Source organism: Bufo gargarizans, chromosome 2 (genome assembly GCF_014858855.1).
Source record: "Bufo gargarizans isolate SCDJY-AF-19 chromosome 2, ASM1485885v1, whole genome shotgun sequence".
Classification (NCBI taxonomy): domain Eukaryota; kingdom Metazoa; phylum Chordata; class Amphibia; order Anura; family Bufonidae; genus Bufo; species Bufo gargarizans.
This window is the reverse complement of record NC_058081.1, coordinates 110286651-110312117: the sequence shown is the minus strand read 5'-3', so window position 1 is coordinate 110312117 and position 25467 is coordinate 110286651. Positions and strand designations below refer to the sequence as shown.

The 25467-nt window shown below is 40.9% G+C and overlaps 1 protein-coding gene across 1 annotated transcript in view; it reads left to right on the top strand.

Moving 5' to 3' along the window:
* PLEKHO2 (pleckstrin homology domain containing O2) overlaps positions 1 to 22366 on the top strand; it is a 56894-nt gene extending 34528 nt beyond the window's left edge. Inside the window, exons 3-6 of the mRNA XM_044283178.1 lie at positions 5841 to 5957; positions 13533 to 13637; positions 19720 to 19821; positions 20274 to 22366. Of these exons, the coding sequence (XP_044139113.1) occupies positions 5841 to 5957; positions 13533 to 13637; positions 19720 to 19821; positions 20274 to 21509 (1560 nt within the window). The 3' untranslated portion in view covers positions 21510 to 22366. The remainder of the gene's footprint in view (positions 1 to 5840; positions 5958 to 13532; positions 13638 to 19719; positions 19822 to 20273) is intronic.
* Positions 22367 to 25467: the final 3101 nt, after the last annotated feature.

Below are 25467 nucleotides of genomic sequence, written 5' to 3'. Positions count from 1 at the left end.
CTGATATGGAATAGGGGTGCACTACTCCCAGGTCTAACGAATTCAAAAGAAAAAAATGTAACATTTTGGTGTGCCTACTATGTTATATATATATATATATATATATATATATACATATATACTGTATATCGCATCATGGTTCCATTCCATGAGGTATCCATCGTCCCTGATACAGACCAGCCTGGTCTTCTGTGCCATTGTACTAAGCAAAAAATGGAAACCTGGTGGAACCATCTTACGTCAATGACATGTCTTTACAGATCTGTCATTCATCACTTTGCTATAATAAAATCATGACACCAGCTTCTTTCATACATTCTTTTTTTAGACAGTTTTTTTCATTGACTTCTAAAACAATACCACAAAATGTATGCTTTTTAACAAACATTTTTTTTGTGGCTCTTTTTTGGTTACACATTTTACACAGACCTTTATGTCTTACCTACAGCATTCTGCATTTAAAAAAAGTCAAAGACCTATAAGGTACACCAAAAATAAGAAAATGGCACGAAAAAATAGATGCAATATTTAACACATCATTTAGTCCATACTACAACCTTGGTAGCACATGTCCATTGGAATCTGTAAGTCCTCTACTACGACGTATACCTATAGTAGGAGCAAACCTGACACCAAAAAAAGCTGCTGGGACAAAAAATAGAAGATCCAAGTTACAGGAAAGGAAGGAAACGTTTGGATGGGGGGCATGAATTTGACCTGTACAGGACATCCTGGAAAATGAAACTGTCTTTTCTACAAGTTTAGTATTTCTGCTTGTATATAAAATAACTGCAAGTAAGAATATTATGATGGGTGATCCAACAAGGGAGCAGGGCTGTGAGGAGAAAACCAAAGTATTGGCTGTAGCCATAAAAGTCCATCAGCAGAATGCAGGCTTCCATTTAGTCACAGACCCTTCTGCAGCAAATCTGCGGTGTGAGCATATACCCTGAGTGCTGATAAGGTGCAGGAAAACCACAATGAGTTAGAATTTCCTTTCTCTCTGAATATATTACTCACAGTGGCGACTCTAGGAACAATATATAGGGGGGGGCACAAAGATACCACAGTCAAAAATGGGGGGGCAAAAACAAAATAAGTATATAGAAATAAGATTACAAAATACTAGAGAGTTGCGGTATGCAGGGATACATTTATAATAAAACAATTTACTTACAAAAGAAGCTATTCAGTCGTCTGCTGTGCCGTCCTCTGCTTGCTTCCGCGGATTCTTTCCCCTTCTTTCTGTCTCTCGTCAGTGCACAGGCGCACTGTTATGGTGGATCTGTGGAAGACACACTGTTATGGGGGCATCTGTGGATGACACATTATGCCTCTCATTAGCCCTCATTATGCCTCTCATTAGCCCCCATATCAGCCCTTATGCCTCATTAGCCCCCATTATTCTTCATATTAGCCCCATTATGCCTCATTAGCCCACATTATGCCTCATTAGCCCACATTATGCCTCTAATTAGCCCCCATTATGCCTCTTATTAGCCCCCATATGCCTCCTATTAGCCCCCATATGCCTCCTATTAGCCCCCATATGCCTCCTATTAGCCCCCATATGCCTCCTATTAGCCCCCAATTAGCCCCCATATGCCTCCAATTAACCCCATATGCCTCCAATTAGCCCCATAGACCCCATATGCCTCCAATTAGCCCCCATATGGCTCCAATTAGCCCCCATATGCCTCAAATTAGCCCCCAATTAGCCCCCATATGCCTCATATTAGCCCCCATATGCCTCCAATTAACCCCCATATGCCTCCAATTAGCCCCATAGACCCCATATGCCTCCAATTAGCCCCCATATGCCTCCAATTAGCCCCCAATTAGCCCCCATATGCCTCCTATTAGCCCCCAATTAGCCCCTATATGCCTCCAATTAGCCCCTATATGCCTCCAATTAGCCCCCATATGCCTCCAATTAGCCCCATAGACCCCATATGCCTCCAATTAGCCCCCATATGCCTCCAATTAGCCCCCATATGCCTCCTATTAGCCCCCATATGCCTCCTTTTAGCCCCCAAATATGCCTCCTATTAGCCCCCAAATATGCCTCCAATTAGCCCCCAAATATGCCTCCAAATGCCCCCATATGCCTCCAATTAGCCCCCAAATATGCCTCCAATTAGCCCCCAAATATGCCTCCAAATGCCCCCATATGCCTCCAATTAGCCCCCAAATATGCTTCCAATTAGCCCCCAAATATGCCTCCAATTAGCCCCATGTGCGTCTAAATGCCCCCATATGCCTCCTATTAGCCCCATATGCCTCCTATTAGCCCCCATAATGCCCCCAGCAGCCACATTTTTTATAAAATAAAATAAAAAAACACTTACCTCTCCTGCTCCTGGACGGACGCCGCCTGCCATTTTCTCCCTCCTCAGTCGACTGTGCTCTAAACTGGCGCGCACAGCGTGAGGTCACAGAGCGACCTCACGCTGTGCGCAGCCCTGCACAGCCGACAGCCGAGGACCAGGAAGTGGTGAGTACAGAGCGTTCACCACTTCCTGGTTCTTCGGTACTAATGAGCGCTTCCATAATGGAAGCGCTCATTAGTATTCACTCAGGGGAATCAGCGGGGGGGCACCCGGGGGGGGCAAGGAACAACATAGGGGGGGCAATTGCCCCCCCTCGCCCCCCTCTAGCGACGCCACTAATTACTCACTATATACAGCATTGCATTAAAGGGAACCCGTCAGCTACAAAATGAGCCGTACCTTAAAGATGTTGTCATAGTGTTTCTAAAGCTGTTTTTGTCTGATGTGCATGATCGCAGCAAACAGACTTTTATTCCCCCACAGGCTGTATGTAAATGAGGGTATTGAAGCCCCCTTCCCGTCCCTTAGCATTTGATTGACGGCCTTTGGCATACTTTAAGGGTGCAATTCCATCCTTACATCTCGCACATGTGCCGTATGATCATGTTCCTGGCGCCTGCGCATTGTTCCGCGCTGCAGTGTACTTGTCTTCAGCGGGTCAATGCGCAGGCTCAGACTTACATGTGCGAGTGCGCCACAGAACATTGCCGTGCATCTAAATCCCTCTTAGAAAACAGGAACACTGCAGCGGAGAGCAATGAGCAGGCACCAGAAGTGTGATCATATGGCAAATAGGCCAGATGTGTGGATGGAATCACACCCGAAAGTATACCTAAGGCCGTCAATCAAATGCTAAGGGATGGGAAGGGGTCAAGGGGGAATAAAAGTCCTTCTTCTGCAATCATGCACATTAGACACCTAAGACAAAAACATCTTTAGGCCTCATTCACACAACCGTATTTTTGCTCTGCATCCGATCCGTATTTTTTATGTGGTGTCCTCATCCGTATGTCTGTTCTGCATCTCCGCAAAAAAGATAGAACATTTCCTATTCTTGGCCGCAAAAAAAAATTGATGCAACATGGACGTCACATGGATGTCATCCGTATTTTTTACGGCAGGAAATGACAACCACTGGACAGGGGGAGGGTCACCGGCAAATGGCTGAGTGGTTTTTGCAGTGTGTATTCACAAAACTGCTTCTTACTGAAAATTCTGATATCTCCCTGAATGCCATTTACAAAATGTGTCATTATGGGCATAAATATAGTCTTCATTATCCAGTTATAGCACTTTTATTTAGATATTTCCATTTTTTTTATAAAGAAGAATGAATTCCCAATTCCATGATTAATTGTATAATAGATATTTATATATTTAGGAGTTGAAGCTCTATTTTCTGTTAAAGATCTGGAAATCCCTTGCCCTATTGTGCTGCTAAATGGTAACATTCTGCCTCGTTGCATCACTTAGGGTTACTGTCAATGGATTTACTATCGTGTTTAATAGTATAAAAGCATATGAAGTAAACTGGCGCAGGCTGCAGGTAGCCCAAAATTTAGGATTTTAATGAATGTTTGAACAGAAGTCGCAAATTTAGGGCCTTTTCTGCATGGCATTTACTGTATCTTCTACATTCACTTACGTTTTGGATCCTCTCCCATGAATGTGGGCAAAATCCATGGCTCTACCTTCATGCAAAAATGTCAAATTATGCTATTCATGAAGAACTGCAAAAGATTAACGTCCATTTCTGCTGAGGCCATTTCTATCACAAAAAACGTGATTGCCATTATAAAATATGGTGCAAGAAATTGTACTTTGGCTGGATCCACATTTAAATTTAGGTAAATTGGTACACCTCTAACAAATGTGAAATATTTAGATTAGTTTAATTTCAAGAGGACCTTTCATCAATAAAGGTCCAGCTGGGTGACACCAGTAGGGTGTGTGTCCCTGCACAGTCTGACACTGGCAGCACAAGGACACACCCACAACTCAGATGGACTTTTATTGCAGACTGCTGGCAATGAATGGCACAACACAGAGTTAGGCCTCTTTCACAGTGGTGTGTGCGGCCGGTTGCCGTATTGCGGCCAGCAAAATGCGGGCTGCAATACACGAGCACAGTCCATGGGGCAGCCGCAGCGGATTGAGGACCCATTCACTTGAATGGGTTCGCGATCCGGCCGTTCCGCAAAAGATAGGACATGTTCTATCTTTTTGCGGAAGTACGAGACAAAACCCCACGGAAGCACTCCGTAGTGCTTCCGTAGGGTTCCGTTCCGTGGTTCCATTCCGCACCATTCCGCATCTCCGGATTTGCGGTCCCATTCAAGTGAATGGGTCCGCATCCATGATGCGGAATGCCCACGGAACGGCACCCGAGTATTGCGGATCCGCAAATGCGGTCCGCAATACGGCAACGGGGCGCACACGCCAGTGTGAAAGAGGCCTTATGAAAAGAAGCTCCAGAATTGTTTTACTTGGGAAATGTAGTAGTTACTAAAATAGACAAGTCAAGAGAAGTGACAAGCTTCTCTTACTGTCCACGCACATAAGATGTCCTTTTGCTGCTTGTGAAACTCAACAAGCAAGATTGCTGCTGTTGGTGGATCTTATTATTTTATTATATGTTGGATACCATGAGTGAGCTCTATGATTATCTAAGTAACATTTTAATACCCATGTCTGTTTACATAGTAACAGTCTGTAAGGCTGAAAGTTTGGCCTGTTATCCTGCAAGTTGATCCAGAGGAAGGCAAGAAAAAAACTTTTGCCCCTTTTGATGCAACTCATTATCTTAAGATGCCGAGTAGTATCCAGGCTTTGCTTCTTCCAGTGCAATGGTCCAGTTTGATGCCCCAAGGCACTCTAACTAAATACCCAGATATACCCAGTATTCTCATGTACAGAGAGTTAACACAAGGCACTTCCAAATTTTTTGTGATTGTCCATATTGCCTCCTTTGTTGGCTGGATTAATTTTTCATCACATTATACACCGCTTGTTTCCATGGTTATGACCTCCCTGCAATCCATCAGCGGTGGCCGTGCTTACAGACTATAGAGAAAAACGTTGGCCTCCCTGGTGACCGGAACTGTGGGGGTGCTCATAGTGCTTTCTTCTATAGTGTGCAAGCACAACCACCACTGATGGATTGCAGCCACCACCTTGGAATTGAGCAGTGTATAATGTGATGGAAAAATGAATCAAGCCAGCAAAGGAGGCAATATGGATAATAACAATATATTAGTAAGGGCTTTGTGTTAACTTTATCTACATGATAAATGCCGTTGGCTGAAATAAGACAATGGCTTTAACCTGTTGACCTTTGTTTGGTCAGTGTCCCAGTTTTATTTTATTCTTTTTACAAGAGATTCTGAAACTGGAAAAACCCGTTTGGATCCAACTTGAGGATTTATTTGTCTGTTACTCCACCATATTTATGAATCTACGGCGGTTCTCGATAAAATGGATTTAAATTTTCAGTTTTTTCCATTTCCACAGGATGAGCAGAAGTGTCTAGAGACATTGGAGCTTGCCAGTTATGAACGGTGCCAAGACCAAAGAACGTTCCTGAAACGAAAAAAGCATTTTAATTTGATCCCATCGCAAGGAACTAAGGTAAATTGTGTTGATAATTAGACTTAAAAAATATAAATTCATCGGGAACAAGCTTTGTAGCGACCCGCAGGGGGAGAGCCAGGAGAAGTGGTAGTTGTGACACTGATAGTGGTAGTAGTTCACAGTGGCTGTCCTCAATCCAATGCTCCCTGGGGTTGTGCAGGGAGCACACCCTGGTAGAGTCGATGATCAGGCCCGTTTGGCTGGAACAAATCTAGTTTGCCTTTACTAAATAATGACAGCAGTTGCAGTACACTTAGCAGCAATAGCACATGTGTGATGTGAGGTATATTAGAGAGCAGGCTTTTTGTTAAAGTTGCATATGGGCAGTAACAATGATAGTGGTAGTCCTCCCTGCGTCTCTCTATGGAAGTTCTAGCAATCCTTCCAAATAATCACAGACGTGCAACTCTGTTCTCATCAATACTTCCTGCAATACACAAGCTGCGGGTGCAGATCTCATATTCAGATGGCCAGTCCATCTCAAAGTGTAGTGTGTGCTGAAGAAATATGCACTTTCCAAAAGCAGTAAAGTCCTTTGCCATAAATTTGTGCTACCTTACTGACTTCAGCATGGTCTTGAGGGTTCTAAACCTTCAGTATGAATTTCAGGCTTTCTATCTTTCAGGGGTAGACTCTCAGTTTTTTTTACTTCTCTCTGGTAGCTCTTCCAGTCTCAGGGACTAAGGTTTCCAGGACTAGGTTTCTCTATGTGCAGCGTGCTACAGGGACATGCACGAGTATGGTAGGCCAGATGGGAGTAGTAGTAGTAGTAGTCACAGTTCTGACAGTCCCTGGGCCCATGCCGTAATGCTGAATGGCGCATCTTTCTTCCATTTGGGGCACACTTTGGATCTGGGGTTTTCTAGCCTGATTATGGTTGAGGTGCCTTTGGTGTTGAAGGTTTTGAGGTGCAGGACAGGGTTCTGGTTCGTGATGACAACACTTTTCAATGTTATAGTGCAGGAAGCAATGAGGAGGCAATTGCACAGTAGAAGAGTTCTTTATTTAAGAATTCACATGAAATACATCAGGACAGTTCTTAGCATGCAGTGCACTGGCAGTTGGTACACAAAATGCACTTTCACAGATGTTACTGGATTCACAGCTGCATAGTTAGTTGATAGACCAAGTAAGTAAGTAGTCTTACTTACACTATGCTTCTCTAGCTGACTTGTACTTAAGCATCCAGGCATGGGGTGTAGCACTTCTTTCTAAAGCAATGCGATGCTATGCAACCATCAGGATGGCCCCCCTAATGGTAGTCAAACTTTTTTTAACAGGTTGCTATTCCACTCTTCAAACATGGGATGTGGGCAATGTACTCAAAAAATTGGCAATCTGCAGTGTGTGTCCAGGCATCAGAAGAACATTCATCTCATTTACATGGCCACCTTAAAAGGAGTATTCCAGGATTTTAATATTGATTGCCCAACCTAGCTACTCTGAAACAGGTGATTGACAGGGGCGCCAGCACTGGAACTCCAGCTTCATCCATTATGTAGTGGAAGGAGCTAGTAACTGCAGTGCTGATCCTATTGACGTGAATCGGAGAAGCAATGCGGTTACCAGCTTTGTCCACTAAACAACACGGCAAAGCCATGTAGTTCCAGTGCTGACTTCCACTATCGGATCTAATCTGAAATAGCTGATTGTCAAGGGTTTGAGGTTTCAGATACCCACTAGTAAGATATTGATGGCCTGTTCTGATGATAGGCCATAAATAGTTAAATCCTGGAATACCCCATTTAAGTTCATACAGAGAATGGAAGTCACTGCTATATGTCAAAATGTCTCAAACTTATCACCACTGAGAAACCTCTGAAATGTTTCCACATTTGAAATCTGTACTTAGATTGCTACTTCAAAAATGCTTAGTGCAAAAGCAGGGAATGCATTCATACCATTCAACAGTCTGGGGAAGATTTTTTGATTGCTTTGCCTACAGCCATGCCAAGTATCTATGGAAAGACAAAATACATTTTGCCATTCTTACGGTAAAAGTAATGATGGCTGTAAAACAATGCTATCTGTCTTTTACAGTGGTGCTTTAAAGTTTGTGAACCGTTCAGAATTTTCTATATTTCTGCATAAATTTGACCTGAAACTGCATCAAATGTTCACACAAGTCCTAAAAGTAGATAAAGATAACCAAATCAAACAGTGAGGGAAAGCATAAAGGCGTCCATTTTGTATATGTATTCATTTTATATCTATATATAACCTGCACTTAGATAGGAGGGGGATTTAGCCTTGGAAGGCAGAAGTACAAATTCCACAGTGGGCCCCTAATCCATTAATGCTTACCATTCATTTCTTATCTCAAACCAAACATAGTAACTCAAAGCTTGTCTACACTAGAACACTTTTATTGCGTTTGTGTGTGTATAAATACGTGTACTGCTCATTACAATAAAAAAGGGCATTACGAGGAACACATGTTGTATGTGTCTCTGTGTCATGACCTCGAGCCGGCTCACTTGGCTTCAGAACTATTAGGACACATCAGAAGGTCGGTCTGCGACCACAAATCAGTTAAAAATATTAGACTTTCTTTAATTGAGGAACATTATCTATTTTTTCTGTGAGTGGCAAAGTATGTGAACCTTTGCTTTCATTTCCTGGTGTGACCTCCTTGTGCAGTAATAACTGCAACTAAACATTTTCCCTTATTGTTGATTAGTCCTGAACATTGGCTTGGAGAAATGTTTGTCCATTCCTCCGTATAAAACAATTTGAACTGTGTTATGTTGGTGGGTTTCCTCTGATGAACTGATCTCTCCAGGTCCTTCCACAACATTTCTATTGGATAAAGGTCAGGACTTTGACTTGGCCATTCCAAAACTTTACCTTTATTCTTTTTTAACCATTCTCTTGAAATTCAGCTTGTAATGTCACAGGATTACCCCCAAGCCAGCAGATGGAGATGTGTGAGATGTATACAGCAACCTGGAAGAAGACAGGATCCAGGGGAGAGAGGTACATGTATGCCATGTGAGGCACTAGAAGCTAAGCTGCTGAATGAGCAGGTTCAAGGAGCTCTGGCTCTATTAGAAAGCCACAGACTTGGCTGAAAGCAGGAATATGAGATTCTGAGGCTGGTTTACCGACAGAGACAGAGTCTGGCAGGTGAACTGTGCAGTGCACACCACAGATTGCCAGGGAGTCCTGAGAGGACCTAGTGAGGGCCATAGTGAGACGCATGCAATGGGAGCATAGCATTCCCCAGGACAGAGAATATAGGTTTTTTAAGTTTGTTAGACACGCTGTCATTTCAGAATCAGATTCCAGTGTCTTAGTTGTTGTTTAACCACCTCAGCCCCCCTAGCTTAAACCCCCTTAATGACCAGACCACCTTTTACACTTCTGCACTACACTACTTTCACGGTTTATTGTTTGGTCATACAACTTACCACCCAAATGAATTTTGCCTCCTTTTCTTCTCACTAATAGAGCTTTCATTTGGTGATATTTCATTGCTGCTGACATTTTTACATTTTTTGATATTAATCAAAATTTACCAAAATTTTTGAAAAAAAATGCAATTTTTCACTTTCGGTTGTAAAATTTTTCAAATAAAACTACATTTCTATATAAATTTTTCTCTAAATTTATTGTTCTACATGTCTTTGATTAAAAAAATGTAATAAGTGTATATTTATTGGTTTGGGTAAAAGTTATAGCGTTTACAAACTATGGTACAAAAATGTGAATTTCCGCATTTTGAAGCAGCTCTGACTTTCTGAGCACCTGTCATGTTTCCTGAGGTTCTACAATGCCCAGACAGTAGAAACACCCCACAAATGACCCCATTTCGGAAAGTAGACACCCTAAGGTATTTGCTGATGGGCATAGTGAGTTCATGGAAGTTTTTATTTTTTGTCACAAGTTAGCGGAGTCTAAGTCTCATATTCCACTAACTTGTGACAAAAAATAAAATTTTACATTAACTCACCATACCCCTCACGGAATACCTTGGGGTGTCTTCTTTCCAAAATGGGGTCACTTGTGGGGTATTTATACTGCCCTGGCATTTTAGGCGACCTAAAGCGTGAGAAGTAGTTTGGAATCCAAATGCGGAAAAAATGCCCTGTGAAATCGTAAAGATACTCTTTAGAATTTGGGCCCCTTTGCGCACCTAGGCTGCAAAAAAGTGTCACATGTGGTATCGCCGTACTCAGAAGAAGTAGGGCAATGTGTTTTGTGGTGTATTTTTACATATACCCATACTGGGTGAGAGAAATATCTCTGTCAAATGACAACTTTGTATAAAACAAAATGGGAAAAGTTGTCTTCTAGATAGATATTTCTCTCACCCAGCATGGGTATATGTAAAAATACACCCCAAAACACATTGCCCTACGTCTCCTGAGTACGGCGATACCACATGTGTGACACTTTTTTGCAGCCTAGGTGCGCAAAGGGGCCCAAATTCAAATGAGTACCTTTTAGGAGGGCATTTTTAGGCATTTGGATTCCAGACTTCTTCTCACGCTTTAGGGCCCCTAAAATGCCAGGGCAGTATAAATACCCCACAAGTGACCCCATTTTGGAAAGAAGACACCCCAAGGTATTCCGTGAGGGGCATGGCGAGTTCATAGAAGGTTTTTGTTTTTGCCACAAGTTAGCGGAAAATGATTTTCTAAGAGAAAAAAAACAAAACATTTTCCGCTAACTTGTGCCAAAAAAAAAATATATTCTAGGAACTCGCCATGCCCCTCACGGAATACCTTGGGGTGTCTTCTTTCCAAAATGGGGTCACTTGTGGGGTATTTATACTGCCCTGACATTTTAGGGGCCCTAAAGCGTGAGAAGAAGTCTGGAATATAAATGTCTAAACATTTTTACGCATTTGGATTCCGTGATGGGTATGGTGAATTCATGTGAGATTTTATTTTTTGTCACAAGTTAGTGGAATATGAGACTTTGTAAGAAAAAATAAATAAAAAATAAATAAAATAAAATAAAAATTTCCGCAAACTTGTGCCCCCAAAAAAATTCTTCTATGAACTCGCCATGCCCCTCAAAAGTGATCTTTTTATAGCGCTGCAGCAATTTTACGGTGTTTTTGCAGTGATCAGAAAAAAAAAATTGGCACTGCGGTGGGGCGGACTGAACGCAAGTGTGCGCACAAGATTAGGCCTGATCGGGCGAACACTGCGTTTTTTGTAGAGCCTATAGAACATGTCCTATTCTTGTCCGCAATTGCGGACAAGAAAAGGCATTTTCTATATAGTTCTGGCAATGTGCGGATCCGCAAAATGCGGAAAGCACATTGCCGGTGTCCGTGTTTTGCGATCCGCGGTGTCCGTGTTTTGCGGATCCGTGGATCCGCAAAACACATTCGGACGTCTGAATGGAGCCTTACAGGGGGGTGATCAATGACAGGGGGGTGATCAGGGAGTCTATATGGGGTGATCACCACCTGTAAGGCTCCATTCAGACGTCCGTATGTGTTTTGCGGATCCGTGGATCCGCAAAACACATACGGACGTCTAAATGGAGCCTTACGGGGGGGGTGATCAATGACAGGGGGTGATCAGGGAGTCTATATGGGGTGATCAGGGGTTAATAAGGGGTTAATAAGTGACAGGGGGTGGGGGGTGTAGTGTAGTGGTGTTTGGTGCTACTTACAGAGCTGCCTGTGTCCTCTGGTGGTCGATCCAAGCAAAAGGGACCACCAGAGGACCAGGTAGCAGGTATATCAGACGCTGTTAACAAAACAGCGTCTGATATACCTTTCAAGGGTTAAAAAAATAGCATCTACAGCCTGCCAGCGAATGATTGCCGCTGGCAGGCTGTAGGTCCACTCGTTTACCTCCCGATCCTGTGACTCGCGCGCTCCCGTGTGAGCGCGTTCACAGGAAATCTCGCGTCTCGCGAGATGATGCACCGGCGCGTCAAGGAGGACCAGATCGACCGCCGCCAGAACGCAATCCTGCGTTAGGCGGTCCGGAGGCAGTTAAGAGACATTGTTCATTGCAATACCCTGAGAGACGACGTGTGAGAGAGAGGGAGACTCCCCTTACAAAGGCGTGCGGCCGAAGAAAGGGTAAACCCAGAGTTATTTGTTGAATATTAATTTCTTTTGTTCTAAGTGTTATCTGCTATTTAATGCCATTTTTACAGTAAGATACTATCTTAAGGAAAAACCTCTTTCAGTTGTCCTGCACGTGTTTTGCACTTTACAAGCTCACGGACAAATGTTGCAACATTTTTATTTAAAGTTTGCTGATATAATTCAGAATTCATTGTTCCATTAATGGTAGAAAGCTGTCCTGGCCCAAAGGTAGCAAAACAGGTCTAAACCATGATACTACCACCACCATGTTTCACAGATAGGATGAGGTTTTTATGCTGAAATGCAGTGTTTTCCTTTGTCCAAACATAATGCCTCTCAATTAACCAAAAAGTTCTATTTTGGTCTCATCTGTCCATAAAACATTGTTCCAATAGACTTCTGGTTTGTTCAGGTGATCTTTAGAAAACTGCAGATGGGCAGCAATGTTGTTTTGGAGCCCAGTGGCTTTCCCCTTACAATCCTGCCATGCACACCATTGTTGTTTAGTGTGTTCCTTATGGTGGACTCATGAACATTAACATTAGCTAATGTGAGAAAGGTCTCTTGGAGGTTACCTTAGGTTCCTTAATGACCTCGCAGCCTATTACACATCTTGATCTTGACACTATCTTTGTTGGTCAACCAGTGGGAAGGCTAATAATGACTTTAAATTCCCTCAATTTGTACACAATCTGTCTAACTGTGGATTGGTGGAGTGCAAATTCATTAGAGATGGTTTTGTAACCTTTTTCAGTCTGATGAGCATCAACAACTCTTCTTCTAAGGTCCTTAGAAATCCTCTTTATTTGTGCCATTATACAATTCCACAAATGTGGTATGAAGATCAGACTTTGATCACTGTTCTTTAAATAAAACAGTTCACTCTCTCACGCCTGTTTGCCATCCCATTGACTGAAAACAACTGACTCCAATTTCACCTTCAAATTATCTGCAAATCCTAAAGGTTCACATACTTTTACCACTATGTGATATTAGATCAGTTTCTTCAATTAATAAATGACCTATTTTGATATTTTTGACTCATTTGTTTCATTTGGTTATCTGTATCTACCGTATTTTTAGGACTGTGTGAAAATCTGATGTAGTTGTAGGTGAAATGTATGCATAACTATGGCAAGGATTCACAAACTTTAAAACACCACTTTATATATCTATTGGATTTTCATGTTTAATTGTTTGTTTTTCCGTTATTCAACAAGTACTATATTCCTTTGCAACTGCTGCAGTTGGCCATATTTTATAGTAGCATTATACAGTTACATTTCACTTTTCCTCTGACTGTTGATAACATCATTGGGTTAGCAAGTATATTAGCCAGCAGCGGAAGAGTAGAAGATGATACAAAGTGACTATATGCATTCCCTTTTTTGGATGAGATTACGATAACTGTAGACATACCGTAATAACATTTGTGATAAATCTGGCCTGCACAGTCAGTTTGTTTCATAAGCTAATGTATTGGACACAATGAATAATGAAAATGATCATTTTAGGCGCAAGATGTGAAATTCCAAGCTAAGAATACAGAAGAAAGAGATGTATGGATCCAGGCTCTGAATGAAGGAATTAACAGAGGCAAAAACAAAGTTTTTGATGAGGTAGTAGTTTGTGACTGAACGCATATGACTGAATCAAATAAAGGAGAAACTCTTCTTAAATAATTGCCATGTGCCAGTTTGTCATGAGAAACTGCTAATTTTAATCTAAACGGGGATAGGAAGTGAGAAGCCCATTTTGGAGTTGCAAGTCATAGTCACCCAGTCACAAGGGTGCATATTAGTATGTATCTTGCTCAATCCCTTCTTCCTCCATTTCTCCTTGGGTGTCTGTTTATGACTCACATAGTCATAATCTTGTGCCTTCTGTGCATATACAAATAGTACAAAGGTGAAGGTACATGGCAGTCCATGTACGTGCCCTGAGATATAGCCATGGCATGATCAAAGGGGACTTCCCCTGCGCTCTGGTCACTGTGTTTCCCAGTGACCTAATCAGAGACTGGTGGAGCCATTTGCAGCCAGTCCCGAGAACCTACAAAAGACTCCAGTAAGCAGCTGTTAGGACACACTAGTTTTACCTCAACGGCAGTCTGTGCCATATTTCTGATATATAAAACTTTAGAGAGCTGCAGAAAACCCTGCATTACATCCATGACTTGACCAGAATTTGTGAACCCAGCCAACATACTGTATTAATAAAAACAGAGTGGCACCTTAGCTCAGCCTTGAATGTTACTCTTGCTTTCTCACTGACATCTGGCTCCATAAATTGCGTCTAATACTGTACTGTACAGCTCCGGGCCATCTCCAACATGAATTTTGCAGCTAAGTGTCCAGTACTTTTTACATGCCAAGTATTATAATCCACTGCACCCTGTTGCCATTGGGGCTCGGCTCTAACTTCCCTTCTGTTTTTCACACCAAGGAACAAGTGAGTAATGACAAACTTTGCTTGATGAAGGGTTTAAACCAGACTTTATATAATAGGTAATAGATTAGAGAATCTGTTAGGTGGCTCACCCAATAGTTTACACGGAATTGGTGCTCATACCTATATGACCCACCCTGTCATGCAACGTATCAATATAAAAAGGCACTCTGCATCTGGCTCAATATGTAAAAACACTTGTTTATTGGCAGAACAGACAATACAAATTAAAATACATGCATGCAAATCAATAATATTAATAATGATAAAAAAATGATAAAAAAATTCACAATAAAATGATATTAAACTTAAGGTGTCTCATATAGCTGGCCCTTGTTTTTTTTTTTTGGCTCTATGAGACCACCCAATCAGTTTTGGCATAAAATACCATATGCACGGATATTGCGAAAATCCACTCCTGAGGTGGATAATAGTCCACCTAGAACGTATACTTATATAGGATTTGGACTCTTCTGGATATTGCTATCTGTAATCAACGTTAAAATAACCTGCAAAGAGGTCCACGTTATGTGTTAATATAGACCCAGTGTCAATATTTAGGTTGAATCCAGTAGTATCATATAATGTCCTATAGTAATGCAGACGGTGCGATAACTTGGTTCAACACGCACTCTCAGTTCACATAGTATACACCATAGTTATAGACAAGAAGATTGTTCCAAAAGTTATGGGTCTACGGAGAGTTTTTTATTGAGTGGTCAGCAGCTTACAGTCCTCTAGGTAGGTGCCTGCCCAGGCGTCCCTCGTGGTGTTCGGCATTTAAGATCTTACCTCGCTGCATCATCTCCAATAGTAAGTATTGCTTTGTTGCAGTGCTATGTTCGCCACTTGTGGTATGCGCGTGATGTCAGCGCTCCGCTTGTTGGAGTCTTCACGTCCCCACGTCTTCCCGATTAGGTACAAGTAGTTGGCAACGTTGCATTCATATGGAATTTTAGATACCGATATGCAATTTGGAGCGCTCCCTATTGTTTATCCATATGTTATAGGTAGTTAGGCATATAGCAGACGCATTTCGGAGTATATAGACTGACTCCTTCTTCAGTGGTGGATTTTAACTACCTTTTAAATATTAGCTCACAAAGTCCAATTAGGTGGATCCAAACTGTGGTATGGATCGGGGCTTGGAATGGCTAATAGCCAGCTAATAGTTGGTTCCTAGTTTTCTATGTATAGCTTAACTTCGTATATTACATCCGAGATCTAAATATAATTCCCCTAGAGTTCATCCATTATATAAGGAAATAAAATATATGTATAAAAATCAATAATTATACAATTCACGAGCATATAATTTAGCAAACATACAAATTAATAATTGTTGCTGTATCCCCATAATGCGGTTTATTTGTGATTTTCAAGCGTTTTTTTCAAAGGACTATTTAATCTTTTTATTATCACTTTCTGTAATAGTCTTCTAGGTTCAGGGTATATAGCATCTTAATGTATTTACACCATTACTTGTTTCCATTGTGTTTTATTTCAGAATTGTCATCTCCCCTCAAATAATAAAAATAAGAAAAATCTGGCTGTAACCTGGCAACAAAGGCTGGCAAGTCTGGAGGCAAGGGTGTGGAGGAAAGGCTACCGAAGGTGTGGGTGGGGGCCTCCCATCAAGGGGGGATCGGGGATCTGATAAAACATTCGACCACCCATCCCTCGGTGAAGGGCACACACCCTTTGATTCAGCTGAACATTTCTATAACAAGCCGAATATTTCTAATTCCTCATTGAGGCCTATAGGTAATAGTGTGTTAAATTAAAAAATCCAGAAGGATCAGCACCCTGATCCCCTTTGGTGGGAGGCCTCCACCCACACCTTCGGTAGCTTTTCCTCCACACCCTTGCCTCCAGACTTGCCAGCCTTTGTTGCCAGGTTACAGCCAGATTGTTCTTATTTTTATTATTTGAGGGGAGATGACAATTCTGAAATAAAAAACAAAAAAAAAATATTAAAAATAAAAAACTATAGAAACAAGTGATGGTGTAAATAGAGTATTAAGATACTATATACCCTGGACCTAGAAGATTATTACAGAAAGTGATAATGAAAAGATTAAATACTCCTTTGAATAAACGCTTGAAAACACAAATAAACCGCATTATGGGGATACAGCAACAATTATCAATTTGTATGTGTGTTACATTATATCGGATGTAATATACAAAGTTAAGCTATACATAGAAAACTTGGAACCAACTATTAGCTGGCTATTAGCAATTCCAAGCCCGATCGTTACCACAGTTTGGATCCACCTAATTGGACTTTGCGAGCTAATATTTAAAAGATACGCGGGCAAAAGTAAAATCCACCACTGAAGAAGGAGTCAGTCTATATATTTCGAAACGCGTCTGGTATATGCCCAAGTACCTATAACATATGGATAAACAATAGGGAGCGCTCCAAATTGCATATCGGTATCTAAAATTCCATATGAATACAATGTTGCCAACTTGTACCTAATCGGGAAGATGTGGGAACGTGGAGACTCCAACAAGCGGAGTGCTGACATCACGCGCATACCACAAGCGGCGAACATAGCACTGCAACAAAGAAATACTTATCATTGGAGATGACACAGTGAGGTAAGATCTTAAACGCCGAACACCACATGGGACGCCACGGCAGGCACCTACCTTGACTCCAGCTCGTCAAATTGTAAGTAAATGGACAGTCATTGATTATAAAGACCGCTTAACAACTTTGTGTCTCTCGTATATCGTATAACCACAACATCTTCCACCTATTTTGGAATAGATTAAGGAATAGCATATACAGCCTATACCATCTGAACAGTAAAGGTGCATGCTGAATAGGTCACCGCATTGTCTGCATTATCCTGAGGAGAGGACTGTAAGCTGCTGACCACTCAATAACAAATTCTCCGTATACCCATAACTTTTGGAACAATCTATAGTATAATACAACTATGATGTATACTGTGTGAACTGAGAGTGCGTGTTGAACTTGAACCACGTTACCGCACCGTCTGCATTACAAAAAGGAAAACGTCACATGTCTCTACTATAGGACATTATATGATACTACTGGATTCAACCTAAATATTGACACTGGGTCTATATTAACACATAACGTGGACCTCTTTGCAGTTTATTTTAATGTTGATTACAGATAGCAATATCCAGGAGAGTCCAAATCCTATATAAGTATACGTTATAGGTGGACTATTATCCTGCTCAGGAGTGTATTTTCGCAATATCAGCGCATATGGTATTTTATGCCACAACTGATTGGGTGGTCTCATAGAGCTAAAAAAAAAAACAAGGGCCAGCTATATGAGACACCAAGTTTAATATAATTTTATTGTGAATTTTTTATAATTTTTTTTTATCATTATTAATATTATTGATTTGCATGCATATATTTTAATTTTTATTGTCTGTTTTGACAATAAACGAGTGTTTTATATATTGAACCAGATGAGAAGTACCTACCTAATATTCTTAGATTTACAGACGTGGACAAAATTGTTGGTACCCTTTGGTCAATGAAAGAAAAAGTCACAATGGTCACAGAAATAACTTTAATCTGACAAAAGTAATAATAAATTAAAATTCTATAAATGTTAACCAATGAAAGTCAGACATTGTTTTTCAACCATGCTTCAACAGAATTATGTAAAAAAATAAACTCATGAAACAGGCATGGACAAAAATGATGGTACCCCTAGAAAACACAGAACATAATGTGACCAAAGGGACATGTTAATTCAAGGTGTGTCCACTAATTAGCATCACAGGTGTCTACAACCTTGTAATCAGCCATTGGGCCTATATATATGGCTCCAGGTAATCACTGTGTTGTTTGGTGATATGGTGTGTACCACACTCGACATGGACCAGAGGAAGCAAAGGAAAGAGCTGTCTCAAGAGATCAGAAAGAAAATTATAGACAAGCATGTTAAAGGTAAAGGCTATAAGACCATCTCCAAGCAACTAGATGTTCCTGTGAGTACAGTTGCACATATTATTCATAAGTTTAAGATCCATGGGACTGTAGCCAACCTCCCTGGACGTGGCCGCAGGAGGAAAATTGATGACAAATCTAAGAGACGGATAATCCGAATGGTAACAAAAGAGCCTAGAAAGACTTCTAAAGAGATTCAAGGTGAACTTCATGCTCAAGGAACATCAGTGTCAGATCGCACCATCCGTCGTTGTTTGAGCCAAAGTGGACTACATGGGAGACGACCAAGGAGGACACCATTGTTGAAAACGAATCATAAAAAAGCAAGACTGGAATATGCCAAACTACATGTTGACAAGCCACAAAGCTTCTGGGAGAATGTCCTGTGGACAGATGAGACAAAAATCGAAGTTTTTGCCAAGGCACATCAGCTGTATGTTCACAGACGAAAAAATGAAGCATATCAAGAAAAGAACACTGTCCCTACTGTGAAACATGGAGGAGGCTCTGTTATGTTCTGGGGCTGCTTTGCTGCGTCTGGCACAGGGTGTCTTGAATCTGTGCAGGGTACAATGAAATCTCAAGACTATCAAGGAATTCTAGAGAGAAATGTACTAGCCAGTGTCAGAAAGCTTGGTCTCAGTCGCAGGTCATGGGTCTTGCAACAGGACAATGACCCAAAACACACCGCTAAAAACACCCAAGAATGGCTAAGAGGAAAAAATTGGACTATTCTAAAGTGGCCTTCTATGAGCCCTGACCTCAATCCTATTGAGCATCTTTGGAAGGAGCTGAAACATGCAGTCTGGAAAAGGCACCCTTCAAACCGGACACAACTGGAGCAGTTTGCTCATGAGGAGTGGGCCAAAATACCTGCTGAGAGGTGCAGATGTCTCATTGACAGTTACAGGAAGCGTTTGATTGCAGTGATTGCCTCAAAAGGTTGCGCAACAAAATATTAAGTTAGGGGTACCATCATTTTTGTCCATGCCTGTTTCATGAGTTTATTTTTTTACATAATTCTGTTGAAGCATGGTTGAAAAACAATGTCTGACTTTCATTGGTTAACATTTATAGAATTTTAATTTATTATTACTTTTGTCAGATTAAAGTTATTTCTGTGACCATTGTGACTTTTTCTTTCATTGACCAAAGGGTACCAACAATTTTGTCCACGTCTGTATATAATAGGTGATTACATTTTTTATACTTCCAGACCTCACTTCTTGCCTTCTGTTCTGTATTCTCCTAGGAACAAATTCCATAGTAATTCTTAATATTGTTTTGTTGTTGCTTACATTTAGGTCAAGGTAGACCCCAAATGTTCTCTAGAACATGTTACTCGGGATCGTGTTAAGGTTGGAGCTGCAAAGAGAAGACCTCCCACTAGAATCCACCTCAAAGAGGTTTGTGAGAAAACATTTAGAAAAATATCTTTCAGACTGATAGAAATTAACTTGGATAATTTTGTAAATTAGATCACAGTCACTGAGAAAACTTTAAGTATTGTCGTCATTTGTAATAGCATTTTCACCAAGAATGTCCTCTCCCTGTAACATACAGATGTGGGTTTTTAGAGGTGCTCACTATAAGATGGCTCAAAATGCAGGGAATATGCTACAAGTTTTAGCTGTGACAATATTAGAAAGACTAGGCAATCAGTAGTTTCCTGAAAGTTTGCATATTCCTTGAAGAATAAACATAGTTAGAAAAGAGATGGTCCCATGTTAGTGCCTTAAAACCTAGCTGTACAGAACAACTGTTTAGCAGGCTATATTGAAAGAAAATGGCCGAATGTGACGTTTGTGAAGTCTCATCAATAACCACCACTTATATTTGATAATTTGTCTTCCTGTAGGTGGCAGATGCGGCTGCTGATGATTCCATAAGACTAGGCCTGGAAGCTTTGGACACTGACATTTTAACAGTAGTTCCACCTATTCCTAAAGAACATGTTGAGGAAGCTAAACCCCGGAAGGAACCAGTTAAGATCCCAAAGCCACCCACAAAGCAAAACAATCTTCAGACAACAGAACCTTCCATATCTGAAACAGATAGTAATGTTCAAGCACCTCATGTGCCAGCTCCTCCACCCAAAATCTTAAAAGAAAATATTTATGCTCGTGAAAAACTTCTGTCTGAAAATGCAGAGGCAAATATGGAAAATAAGTCAGAACATGAAGCTCCTACTAGTACGAGTGAAGAAAATGTAAGTAACGTAGTAAGTACTCCACCAAAACCCCCACCGAAAATTTTGTCAGACAGGATGAAGATTAAATGGGAAGGGTCATCCTCAGATTTGCTGGAAAAAGAGATCCTATCAGTTGAGAAAGAAAGCAAAGAGAACCTGGTAGACTTTGACAATCCAGAAAAAACAAGTACTCCCCAAATTATAATATCTAATGATATTGAAATAGAGGAGAAGAAAGACAGTACAAACAGCCTACAAGACAAAAATGAAATGAAATCAAATAATGCGGATGATGACCAAAATGATACAGGAGATAGTTATATGGAGAGTTATATGTCTGTAGAAAGGACAACTGAAGACACAGAGGAACAAGAAAAAGACATTCTTGATGAGAACGAAATGACAAATAATACTCAAAAATCATTAACCGATGTTCTCTTGGATGACACAAATATGTCTCCCAGATTACTGAGCAAAAGTGAAGACTATCAAAAGCTAACAGTAAGGCATTCCATTGATAAAAAACATAAGGCATCTTCCATGGGAGACCTCTTGTCTGATAGTAATATAGACTTTAGAAGTAAAGAGGATGGATCTGCTTTACAGCTAACCAAGGACCGTTTAAACAGAGTGGAAATGAAGCTGGCATGTGGCAGACAGAGAACAGAAACTCTCTTAAATCAGGTTTTAAATGGGCAACGTGGAACAACAGACGAGGGCAATGGGCTAAATGTTAATTCTGCAACACTTCTAAATAAGGTGATGAGAGACCTTCAAGAAGCTTCTGATGCATTAATGGAGATCAAGGGACCCAAAAATGCAACACAAGAGGGAGTGACTGATAAGCAAAAAGAGAAGCAGAAGGAATTACTTGCACTGCAAAGGAGAACTGTTCATTTTTAGTACTTGTTGGAAAGCAGAAATACTTGTAGATAGTATATAGCACAAATCGCTTCAGCACTTTATATATAATCAGCCTCTGTTTGCACCTTGAGGACGACACAAGTAAATACTTCTAGGGTCTCAACAGCAACTAATCGATATAAAATAGATCTGTCCTTGTTGCTCTTCTAAATATCTTATTTATATAAAGTCCCAAACGTTTCACAGCATTCATCTTGACAAACTGACTTTGTACCTAGAGAGAATATATCAAAAGCTCTAAGCATTTAATTAGGATTCTGAAAACTGAAAAATTTGTTACATACAATTACAACATTAGTTTAAGGCTCTGTTCACACTGGGTCATGATTTCCGGTTTCACAGGAGTCATGGCAAATATGATGGATCCATTATTGGAGAGGATCCCAAATGGCAGACCTCCACTGATCTGTTTTTTATTGCCTTTCCATGGCATGTAACTACACGGACAGTTTAACATTTTTATTGTACACGTCATTGCATCTTGTCCAACAACTGGAATATGTCGTTGTTGAGGGTAGATCTGAATGCGGCTTGCCATGTCAGCATTTGGAAAATACTTCACCTCTCAGACCAGAGACATATGTCCTGCTGTGTGCTAATAATCTATTATTGTAGCCAACATTCCTATTGGTTCTAAACTGGAACAGATATATTAATGTGTGATTACTTAATGTATTCTGTCTTCTCTTGCATTTTACCTGTTATAATTTTATTGTTAAAAATCTTATTCATATACAGCAGCTCATACAGTGACATATTTCCCAGCTGAGTTGAAAAAGGAAGAACATGGGAGGAATATTGCATGTAAAAATTACAATTCCCTAAGGTCGTGTTTACACAGTGTTGTTTTATTGCCTTTTTTAAAAGAAAAATGCAACAAAATGTATGTATGCACAAGGCATAACATTGTCTTGCTCAATCTTATGCATTGTGAAATTCAGCATTACTGGAAAAATGTCTATGTTGCAGATTATTTGACTTTCTGGATCATTTGATGCTGGATTAAATCAACTCCACATCTTTCAGAGTATAGTCCGTACTCTGAATGATGGAACCTGTCACCACATACCTCTGTAGTAATCCAGATGTGCTCTAGTCTCTTGATTACAATGCTTCCCCCCCCCCCCCACCCTGATAGGTGATTGATTTTTTAAAAATATGCAAATGAGCTGTTTGGTGCAACAAGGGCATCACCGTTTTACTTTGCTGCACCAAAAGCTCCACTCCTTATTTTCAGCTCTGCCAACACACAGGCTTTGAGTGACAGGTTCAGGCCGGGGAGAAGTAATCTCTCCTTTTCCTGTGCTCTTGCTATTATGGACTGTGGTTGTGAAACCAGTACGCCAACCAATTGTCTTTGACTTTGAGCTAGACCTAAGCATGTTGTCCTGGTGTTCCTAGGGATCAGGCCATACTTGAAATCAGGAGTCAGGGGTGGCAGAGTTCATGCAAATCTAGTCCAAGGTCAGGGCAGGCAGCAAAGGGTCAAAACAGTGAACAAGTAATGGGTTCGGCAGGCAGTGGAGAGTCAGAGTCAGTAAACAGTAAGGTTACGGCCACAGGGTAAGAGAGAGGCGCTCATAGGGTAAATAAGTCAAAATGCAACAGCTTCCTTCAAAAACAGGTGGATATAATAAACTTACATGTTTCTGGTTGCACCGAAATCAGGTGTAATCGTATTGAAGGTAGGCTGTGAGATTTGTAGGTAACAGGTTGGTGCTGCCAGATGCGTCAGGAAACCCTTGGGGCGAAGGTCAGGTCGCCACTCGGGCAAAAATTGGAAAACGTATCTCAGCTTGTCACGGTGGAGTGATCCAGCTAATAGACAATCGTAAGGCGCATATCCACAACTCGATGCAGGATACAACAAAGTTTATTACGAAACAACGCGTTTCGGGGTCTCGACGACCCCTTTATTAAGTCTACAAGAAACAAAAATAGTAAAAAATATAGTAGAAAATAAATAGTAGAAAGTATATGTATGTATGTATAAATGTCATATATAGAATTTGATATATAGAGATCTATGGATATATACTTGCATGAATAAATAAATACATAGGTAAAATAGAACACTTAATTGAGTGGGCAAATACATCAATGAGTGTAAGAAAGTATATATAAAAAGAGATCTGCAGGTATATGCTTATGTACACAAATAGATGAATAAGTAAAAATTAAAATACTTCATTAAGTGAGTAAAAACATCAATAACCTAAATTCATCAGTAAATATATATAATAGTGTATACATAATTCATTATCCACATAACTAATGTATACATAATTCAATATGACGAGACGTTTTATGTTGATAGGACTGACATACGTTAATACACATTGACAACAAATATTTACGTATTTAAAGGGTTTCTACCACTTCGGTGTCACATATTTAGCTGTCAGACACTAGCGATCCGCTAGTGTCTGCTCTGCCCAACCATCCTAATATAATTGCTTTTGGGGCAGCCGTTTTGCTAAAAAAAGAACTTTTATTAATATGCTAATGAGCCTCTAGGTGCTATGGGAGCGTCATTAGCACCTAGAGGCTCCGTCTACCTTCAGAAACTGCCGCCGCCCAGCGCGTCCCTCCAGCCCGCCCATCTCCTCCTGAATACGATCCTCCTTGTGAGCGCCTGTATTCGGCGCATGCGCAGTGAATGTCTGACAGCTTCCCTGCTCAGACATCTCTACTGCGCCTGTTCCTCGGAGCACTATGGCGTCATCGCGCAGGCGCAGTGGAGATGTCTGAGCAAGGAAGCGGTCAGACATTCACTGCACATGCGCAGAATACATACGCTCACAAGGAGGATCGCATTCAGGAGGAGATGGGCGGGCTGGAGGGACGCGCTCGGCGGCGGCAGTTTCTGAAGGTAGACGGAGCCTCTAGGTGCTAATGACGCCCCCATAGCACCTAGAGGCTCATTAGCATATTAATAAAAGTTCTTTTTTTAGCAAAGCGGCTGCCCCAAAAGCAATTATATTAGGATGGTTGGGCAGAGCAGACACTAGCGGATCGCTAGTGTTTGACAGATAAATATGTGACACCGAAGTGGTAGAAACCCTTTAAAAGTATCTGTGTCACCCCAGTTTAAGTGCAGCTGGGTGTATACTGCCTGGTTCCTTCTAAAAATGGCGCGTGTCGGTGCCTATGTAGTCACGGAAAACAGAGAGGGAAGGTTTTTAGACAGTTGACTAGGGCAGACTAACGGGTAAATATATACCTTTCCCTTTTCCCCTTCTCTTTTTTCCTTTTTTTCTCTATATATATGTAACTGTTTTGGAGAAGTGGACCTTTGAATATATGTAACAGTCTGGGGATAGTTACATATACAGTACAGACCAAAAGTTTGGACCCACCTTCTGATTCAAAGAGTTTTCTTTATTTTCATGACTATGAAAATTGTAGATTCACACTGAAGGCATCAAAACTATGAATTAACACATGTGGAATTATATACATAACAAAAAAGTGTGAAACAACTGAAAATATGTCATATTCTAGGTTCTTCAAAATAGCCACCTTTTGCTTTGATTACTGCTTTGCACACTCTTGGCATTCTCTTGTTGAGCTTCAAGAGGTAGTCACCTGAAATGGTTTTCACTTCACAGGTGTGCCCTGTCAGGTTTAATAAGTGGAATTTCTTGCCTTATAAATGGGATTGGGACCATCAGTTGCCTTGTGGAGAAGTCAGGTGGATACACAGCTGATAGTCCTACTGAATAGACTGTTAGAATTTGTATTCTGGCAAGAAAAAAGCAGCTAAGTAAAGAAAAACGAGTGGCCATTATTACTTTAAGAAATTAAGGTCAGACAGTCCGAAAAATTGGGAAAACTTTGAAAGTGTCCCCAAGTGCAGTCACAAAAACCATCAAGCGCTACAAAGAAACTGGTTCACATGCGGACCGCCCCAGGAAAGGAAGACCAAGAGTCACCT